At 30.0% G+C, this 9,919-nt stretch overlaps 1 protein-coding gene across 1 annotated transcript in view; it reads right to left on the bottom strand.

The window, feature by feature from the left end:
• The window catches only part of LOC124955076 (uncharacterized protein DDB_G0271670-like), a 47,887-nt gene extending 39,686 nt beyond the window's left edge, over window positions 1–8,201 (bottom strand). Inside the window, exon 1 of the mRNA XM_047508968.1 lies at window positions 5,608–8,201. Coding sequence (XP_047364924.1) covers window positions 5,608–6,726 — 1,119 coding nt within the window. The 5' untranslated portion in view covers window positions 6,727–8,201. The remainder of the gene's footprint in view (window positions 1–5,607) is intronic.
• Between the last annotated feature and the right edge of the window lie 1,718 nt (window positions 8,202–9,919).

Below are 9,919 nucleotides of genomic sequence, written 5' to 3'. Positions count from 1 at the left end.
AAATAAAAATAAAAAAAAAGGAAAATATAACACAGCACAAACCGTGAATACAGCGAATCCGTTAATTTCACGGATCTAAAACGATTGAATAATATTTTATTTTCGTGATCGACCAAAGTAGAAGAAAATAAAAAAAAAAAGAAAAAAGAAAACAGGAAAAAAAAAAAGAAAAAGACGGAAATAAAGCAAATGAGAGAAAGAGAGAGAGAGAGAGAGAGAGAGAGAGAGAGAGAGAGAGAGAAAAGGACAAAAAAGAAGAAGGAAAAAAAAGGAAAAATCAAGTCCAGTTAAAAGTCGAGATGATCGGTAAGAGAACACGCGATTCGATTGTTCACGCTTTACTGTGATACAACATACTGTCACACGGCTCGTTTCACGCGTGAATCTACGAGCTCTTAACGATCCAGATGGTCGCAGATGACAACTTCTTCTCTCTCTCTCTCTCTCTCTCTCTCTCTCTCTCTCTCTCTCTCTCTCTCTCTCTCTCTCTCTCTCTATTTCTCTTTACTATCATGTACATTCTCCCGATTCCCCTCTTATACCCCCTCGTCCTCTCTCTTCCTGCATCATCTCCTCCACCTCCTCAACCTCCTCAACCTCCTCCTCGTCGTCGTCGTCGTCGTCGTTGTCGTTGTCGTTGTCAACGTTGTACCAACACGAAAGCACATTGAACGCTTTTTTATATGATGCCAACGAACCCTGCTCCGCATGATATTCATGTATATATGTATTTATGTATATGTATTTATGTATATGTTGTATGTATGTATGTATGTATGTATGTAGATGGGACGTGTCATAGACGCATGAAACGCGGTCAACATTTTGTCGATAAAATTGGTCGAGTGGCCTCGACGAGACGTCGTCGAATGCACCCGACTACTATATGTCGATCGGAACACTCAAACCTCCTGTCGCGATTTTCTATCCTTTACATATGTATATATATATATATATATTAGTATATATGTATATATATATGTATATATGTATATACGTATATATATTAATGTCACGATCATTTTCTATATAGAAAGGAATGATATATAAAAATTGTATAGATATGTATATTATGATAAAGTTGAGGACTGTGATATATAAACGTTTTAGAAATCAAATGAAAATAAATAAATTAAGATATTATTATAAGACATGTACGATTATTATTAATTGGATAATAACGTCGAATAAAATTCAAAAATTATAATTTATATATATTATATATATATTGATATAGTAATAATAATAATAATTGATAATCGTATTATTAATGATATATCCTTATATTAAATATGTGTGTGTTGTGCGTGTGTGTGTGTATAGATATAGATATAGATATATTTCTTCTTTATTTTTATTTTTTTAATGAAAAAAGAAAAGATTGTAATATTGAAAAAAAAGAAAAAAAAAAAAAGAAAAAAGAAAAAAGAAAAATGAGAATAATACATTGACGTTGTAAAAAATGACGAAAGTTATAAAAAAAAACTTTGTCAATTTTTTAAGAAATACATTTAGGAAAAATAAAAAAAAAATAAAAAATAAAAAAAAAATAAAGGGACGAACGAAGAAAGATAAAATTTGAAATAAACAAATGATCGAATGTTAATTAGTTTTGATCTATTTCGTTTATAATTAAATATATTAATAATATTGTAATGATATATTTAATAATAATTATCATTAATTGTTAGTTACATATTATCTCTCAATATATATTATATATTGAGAGATAATCAAAAGTCAACTATAATTGATTAATTAATATATATACATATATATATATATATATATATATATATATATATATATATGTATATGATTATTTACATTTATTATTATTATCATCATCATCATTATCGTTATTATTATTATTATTATTATTATTAGTATTATTATTATTATTATATGAATTATAAATTATCAATATGTATATATATATACATATATAATTTAAAAAAAAAAATAATAATAATTGTACAATTAATCAACGAGCCTATTAAAATTGACCAAGGCAATAAATTGTTCAATTCCATTTATTTCACTTTAATTATCTCTAAACTTTTTCTAACTTCAAGGAAAGGAAAAAAATAAAAGGAAGAAGGAGAAGAAGATGATGAAGAAAAAGAAGACGAAGACGAAGAAGAAGAAGAAGAAGAAGAAGAATAAGCTAAAGAAGAATAAAAAATAATTACACATTGTAGAAAACACAATATACTACTAACGATAACGTTAACCAAACGGTAGATCGTTACGAAGATAAAACACGAGAAAAAAAAAAGAAAGAGAGAGAGAGAGAGAGAGAGAGAAAATATCATAATTACTAATAATTATTCTACAATAACAATGTAAATTAGAAAAGAATTCTAACATATGGATACTATGTAAAAATATTTATCTCGATCAGTATGTAAAAAAATCATTACATTATACAACAACAATAACAACAATACAACGACAGCAATACAACAACAATAATCTACACACACACACACACACACACACACATACACATACACACGCACACGCGTATACGTAGGCAGTATTATTGTCTTTGATATTTCAAAAAAAAAAAAAAAAAAAAAAAAAAATAGTAACAATAATAATAATAATATTTATTATTATTGTTGTTATTGTTGAAAATAAAAATAAATTAAAAGAAAGAAATAAAAAACAAAATGATAGCAGAAGAGATGTCATCAAATGATAGTTTCATGTATATAGATACATACACATATACATACATACATACATATATATATATATGTGTGTGTGTGTATATGTATATATATATATATATATATTAACTCTTTTCATTCAATCTGAATGATAACGCGAACTTCGATCAACGAACTCGAGTAACGTTTATGAATGAAGAAGAAAATGTCGTCGAGATCGGTTGTTATCGTCATCGGAGGCAATCATTTTCATGAGTTTATCGAGAAATTTTTTCGGACTCTTTCAGGTCGCGCGTCATCTTTGTTAAGAATGAGGAAGTAAAGTTAGTGTTACAGATAGACAGAGATAGATACAGAAAAAGAGAGAGGGAGAAAAAAAATTTGAGAACCGAGATTGATTATAAAAATGATCTAACTGTAACAAAAAAAAAAAAAAAAAAAAAAAGAATTTTACGAGTCATCAAACACACATTGTTTTATTTTCTTACATTCTTTTTTTATCGCACTATATAAAAAAACATCTTTTCTGAATTTCTGAATTATTTTTTTCTTTTCTTTTTCTCCTCTCTCTTTCTACATTTATGTACACGTATTTATTTAAAAAAAAAAAAAAATAAATAAATAAATACATGTAGACGCTTACGATACATTTTTTATTCCCCTCTGTTACCTCACAATTAAAATCCTTCGTACGATATATCAAACTTTTCCGATGAAAAATTTTTTCTATTTCCACATTATTTTTTCTTCTTTCCTTTTTTTTTTTCTTTTCTATTTTTCTTTTTTTTTTTTTTTTTTTTTTTAATTGAAAACATTTCACATTAATTATTATTTCATATTAATTATTTATATTTACTTTATATATTCATTATTTATTATTTACTTCAATTTATTTATATCATTATAGAAAAATAACGTCTCTTTTTTTCTTTTTTTTTGTTTTTGCAACAATTTCTTTTTTCAATAAATTTGTCAATAATCGTCCATCCAAATTCATTTATCTCGAAAGAAGAAAGAAAAAAAAAAGAATACATATATATATATATATACATATACATATATACTTATGACTTAGATCATTTTTATCATAATCATCAAAGCTTATTTATTTTGTCTCTCTCTCTCTCTCTCTCTCTCTCTCTTTCTCTGCTTTCTTTCTTCCCTTCTTTCTTTTATTCATTCATTCATTCTCTCTTTTATTATCTTTTATCAAACGATGACGATCATAAATAACTCGAGAGTATGAAAATATCCCTAAACGTTTATAGAAAGAGAGAGAAAGAGAAAGAGAAAGAAAAAAAGAAAGAGAGAGAGAGAGAGAGAGAGAGAGAGAGAGAAAGAAAGAGTCTCTGATATACATAGCTGAGTTGATCCAATTCGACTGTGTATATTCCAAGTAACTAAACAACAGAGTAATCAATCAATCAGTTGATCTCTTTTATTCTTTAACACACAAAGGATCTCTCGATAACATCCGAAACGAATATTATTATCATTGTTATTATCATTATTATTATTGTTATTATTATTATTATTATTATTATAATTATTATTATTATTATTATAATCGGTATTTAAAAAGCTAAAAGTTCGTGCCAACGTGGTAGGTCTACTTTAGAAAAATATTATTAATAATCTCCTCTTGTACGGATTGGATCAATCAATTATACCGTTACCATCTTCTCTCTCTCTCTCTCTCTCTCTCTCTCTCTCTCTCTCTCTCTCTCTCTCTCTCTCTCTCTCTCGAGTTACGTTTATTTTATGGTGTATATATCCTATTAGATGCAGTAATGGTATATGGTGAAAACGAGAATAAATGAGAAGAGAGAAACCGATGTTGTATACTTGCTCTCTCTCTCTCTCTCTCTTTCTATCTCATTCTTTAAGTATATATATATATATGTTTCTATTTTCATCGAGATAAATCTCGACTCATATAACTTTCAAATCATGTAGACTTCTAATTCTAATCGGTAATAAATACCGATAAAATCTTTTTTGAAACTTAAATTATTTATTTAATTTTTCTTTTTTTTTTTTTTTTTTTTTTTGTCTTTTAAACGTTTCGTTCGCAAGGATATAACGTTATTGAAAATTCTAAATAATTCTTAACAAGAGATGGAATGATTATCGCGAGATTATCGTACGTTTAACATTATCGTAAAGTTGTTCTTAATTTTTTCTTTAATCTTTTGTTTTTTTTTTTCTGGTTTTATCATAGATATTAGAGATTGATTATGTATATGTGTGTGCGTATGTATATATATATATGTGTGTGTGTGTGTGTGTTTTTTGTCTTAAGTTTCTTAATAATGATCACCATCGTCATACCGATTTCTATCGATATTTCTTAAACTTTTTTGATTTATTACTTTAATTCGTTAAAATGTTATATCAATATTAATATCATCGTGATGATTTTTATTAATATATCGTCTTACATATAAAGAATATATTATTATTTTTGTAAATGCGATACTTATTTATGAAAATCAACCCTTAAAATTCTCGCATAAGTCGATAAAAAACGCGAAAATACGAGATCCCTTTTATATTATTAAAAAAAAATTATTAAAAAATCGATCTAACAAATCAATTGCTAAAATTCTAACAAGTTTATCATATTCTATATATATATATAATTTTATATATATATATATACACACACACATACACAAATAAATTATATATTGTGTATATATATATATATAAAATTATTAACAAAAAATTGTTAAACCTACAATAACCCATTTATATATATATATATATATATATATATATATATATATGCAACCGTAAAAAAAACAAGAATAATTAAAAACTAACATTCCTGTACGAGACAATAAAGCGGGCGAAAATTATATAAAGAGATAATTCTTATCTAATATACAAAACAGAGTACAGGGTACAAAAAGAGAAATAATACGCCTACCTTAGAAGGATCGGGTATCCTTTGAAGCCCGAGGCTTTCAACGATGCTCCTTCTGATAATTTCGAGCTCTTCGTCGCCGAGCACGTTTCTCGAAGAATGACCAGCACTAGTTGGCGTAGCCGTAGCCGTTGGCTCGTATACCTCATCCTCGTAGTTCTCTTCGAATTCGAGGAATCTTGAGTTGGCTTCCACCTGCCGTTGAAGCTCGTAAGAAGATGAAGATGAAGAAGAAGAAGAAGAAGATGGGGAGTAGGAGAAGGAAGAAGAGGGGGAGGAGAAGGAGGAGGAGGAGGAGGAGGAAGAGGAAGAAGATGATGCTGCTGGTGCTGGTACACCAAGTGTAGGCTCGTACAAAACGCTCATCACGAGTAGAGCAAGGATAATACTTCCAGATAAAATTCTTCTTGATCTCCTTGATAAAGAAGTGGAGGACGAAGACGACGAAGACGAAGACGAAGACGAAGACGAAGACGAAGACGACGACGACGACGACGACGAAGGCGAAGAAGAAATTTTTCTAAAGTTTTCACCACCGACAAACACCTCACCCAGTTCTTTGCATACTCTATTAGCAACACTATTATCGTTGTCTATCGTATCACAAAAAGAAAATGACGAAAATGAAGAGATTGTGGTCTCGTTGCGGAACGTCTTTGAAGAATAAACAGCACGTGGTAGTGATGCTGATGATGGTGGTGATGGTGGTGGTGGTTGTTGTGGTGGTTGTCCTCGAGTACCGGATCTCACCTTTCCAACTTCTTCGCAAACATCAAGCAAACAACAACAACTACTACTACTATTATTATTATTATTATTATTATTATTATTATTATTATTATTGTTATTCGCAGATGAAGAAGAGTCGGCACAGCATGATACGATAACTTTGGTGTTATTACGACAAGAACTTTGTTTATGCTTTTGGTACCGATTATATTGTTGATTATGTTGCTTTTGGTCTTGCTGTTGATATTGGTATTGATATTGGTATTGGTATTGGTATTTGTATTGGTATTGGCTTTCCTGTTGTTGATTTTGCTGTTGTTGCTCTTGCTTTGCCGGCTCTTCTCGGTCGTTTTCACGAGTACCACTTCGAATGATTATTGAGAGCTTGCCCATAGCCAGGAACGCGAGCTCGTGGCCTGTCCGGGCCTTAATCACTCGGCTGCTCTCTGCAGAGAGAGAACTTAACGCGGTTCTTCTACGCGGATCTCACTACTCCCTCCCCCTTTTTTTTTTCTTTCCTTTTCCTTTTTTTTTTCTTTTTTTCGATCGTTCCTTTGATCTAAAACGATCAAGATACTTCTTCTCTATCTCAATCTCTCTCTCTCTCTCTCTCTCTCTATATATATATATATAAATATATATAGAGTATATATATATATATCTTTTAAGTCTTTTGATTACCTCGGATGTTACGTTTTATCTTCACAGATTTTATTTTCACTTTCTTTTTATATCGTCTTTGTCACACTATGTAAACTTATACAATGATCACAGACACATCATCATTATCCATCGAAAAAATCATATGTCGTGTTTTCAAACTGTTGCAAAACGTTGGAAAAAAAAAACAGTAGAAGAGAAAAAAAGAAAGAAAGAAATAAAGAACAAGGAATCAATGTTACGAAGGATCGAATAAGTTAAACTTATGTCAAACGTTACTCTATTATCAAGAGGCGTAAGAGGGAAGAGAGGAGATAGGGAAGGGGGTGAGAAAAACAAATTATCCCTTTTCCTTATCTTCTTCTGCAACGATGATAATCCTTCGTAGAAATTCGATCGTTTATCTTCCACTCTAACTCCCGTGGTTGATGGCCACGAGAGATGTAATACATAGACGACACCAAAACGTTCATGGTTAATTAAAAGATAATGAGAGAGAAACAATAAAAAAAAAAAAGAAAAAAAGAAAAGAAAAGAAAGAAAAATATCAAGAAGTCAAAAAACAAAATCAAAGAAATAAAAATGAAGAAGAAAAAAGAAGGTAGAAAATAAAAAAAGAAATAAAAATAACCGACGTGTAAAAAAATGGCAAACGAAAATCTTGTCGTGAATCTTCAAAGACGATTATTATACTTCTTTTCACAATGAAATCTTCTTTTTATATATACGTGTTATACACACATATATACGTATATATATATATATTTATATATATACATAATATATATATATATATATTTCTTTTTTTTTTCTCGTTCTCTTTTACTTTCTATGATGTATATCTCGCACGCGATCTCAGCTTCTTCCTCGATGGAAGAATACGACAATAAGACGCGAGGCCGGCTAAACTCTTCGATACGTTCGAGAGACAAGTATTACTACTACTCTTTTTTTTTCTTTCTTTCTCTGTCTGTCTGTCTCTCTCTTTCTTTTTCTCTCTCTCTCTGTCTTCTTTTCCTTTCTCTCTTCCTCACTACCTCAGAGAACGGAGGAGGAAGGAGAGCACGGCCCGCTTCCTACGACTGCCGGCTGTCGACTGTGTGCTGTATTGCGTGTGCATGTATATATCCTCATTGGGCTCCCGCCTCTGCCGCTACAAAACTCTTGCCGGCGCCGCTGCCGCCACCACCACCACCACCACCACCACCACCACTACCACCATTACTGCCATCGCCGCCACCGCCGTCGTCGTCGCCACCGCCACCACCACCACCACCACCACCACCACCAGCAATACTACTACTACTACTACTACTATTACTAATACACTACTGTCCTCAATGTTACCTACAACAACAACGACGATGATGTGATAAGGACGATGAAAATGATGATGAAGACAATAAAGACGATGAAAATGATGAAAATGATGAAGATGAAGATGATGAAAATGATGATGAAAACTATGAACACTATAAAGACGACGATGGTGATGATGATGATAATGATGATAGTGATGAAGATGATGAAAATGATATGAAGATAATTAAAGACAATTAATTAAAGACAATGAAAACGATGAAGAGGATGAATACAACGATGATTTGAAATTTTTCTTTTCCTTCCATTTATACTGCTACGTCTTCTTCTTCATTTATTTCTTCTTCTTTCTCTTCATTTATTTCTTCTTTTTTCTTTATTTATTTTTTCTTTTTCTGCATTTATTTCTTCTTCTTCTTCATTTGTTTCTTCGTCTTCTTCTTCATCCACTTTTTCGTTTTCTTCTTCTTTATCTACTTCGTTTTCGTTTTCTTCTTTTTCTTCTTCTTCTTCTTTTTCATTTATTTCTTCTTTTTCTTCTTCTTCATTTATTTCTTGTTTTTCTTCTTCTACTTCTTCTTTTTCATCTGCTACTCTTCTTCTTCTACTTCTTCTTCTTCTTCTTCTTCTTCAAGACAGAAAAGGCTTTGCAAAGGCTACCGATTATTATGTCTTCGACTTCTTGCTCTCGTTCCGCTTTCTCTTCCCTCCCTCGCCCCCCTCTCTCTCTTTTCACATCCTTCTCCTCTTCTTCTCTCTTACTGTTCTTCTTCTTATTCTTGTTTTTCGATACCGTAATTCACGGTAAATCTTCCGACTGCATTCTCCAAGTCCTTACAAAATGTAAGCCTTTTGTAAATCATTTCTTCATTGATATTATCCAATAATGCGAGAATATAATGGATATGTGTGGGTTTGTGAACGATCAGTCAGTTCACTTCAATCAAAGATATTAATTTACTCTCGAAGAACGCAATTTTTTTTTTTTTTTCCTTTTACTTTTCTTCTCCCCATAAATTCTAATAGTTTGTTTGGTTTTTTCTTTTTCTTTTCCAAAGATAGATAAATTTATTTCTTTATGTTGGATTGTAAATTTGATTATACTCTTTACGAAATAACTTCCCCTTTTGTAAATCCATCCTCTTTGATAATCTATAATAAAAGATATAATAGAAACGTTAGAATATATGAAAAGATATTTCATTCTGATGAAATATCAAGGATACTTATTTATCGTATATACAAACGTTTCCACAAATTACACAATATTTTTTTTCTTTTTAAAGTGAATGTCCTTTCTAATTTATTTTCTTTGCTTAACCTATATATATAAATGTGTGTGTGTGTGTGTGTAAATAAGAATATAATTAAAAAAAATAATAAATAAATAAACGACAGAGAATAAAATTCAAATAATGAATTTTATTTTCATTTTCTCATTTTGAATTCAATTGAAGACAGATTTTTACTTACTTACAAATTGATTATTAAGTAAATTCCAATAGCTTTTCTATAAAAAAAAAAAAAAAAAAAAAAAAAAAAAAGAAAAAAAATAAATATGATTGAATATGTTGTATTGTGTTTTTTCGATTAATGGCATCCTGTG

Source organism: Vespa velutina, chromosome 17, assembly GCF_912470025.1.
Source record: "Vespa velutina chromosome 17, iVesVel2.1, whole genome shotgun sequence".
Lineage (NCBI taxonomy): Eukaryota > Metazoa > Arthropoda > Insecta > Hymenoptera > Vespidae > Vespa > Vespa velutina.
Note: the sequence above shows the minus strand (reverse complement) of the source record. Positions and strands in the feature narration are given on the sequence as shown.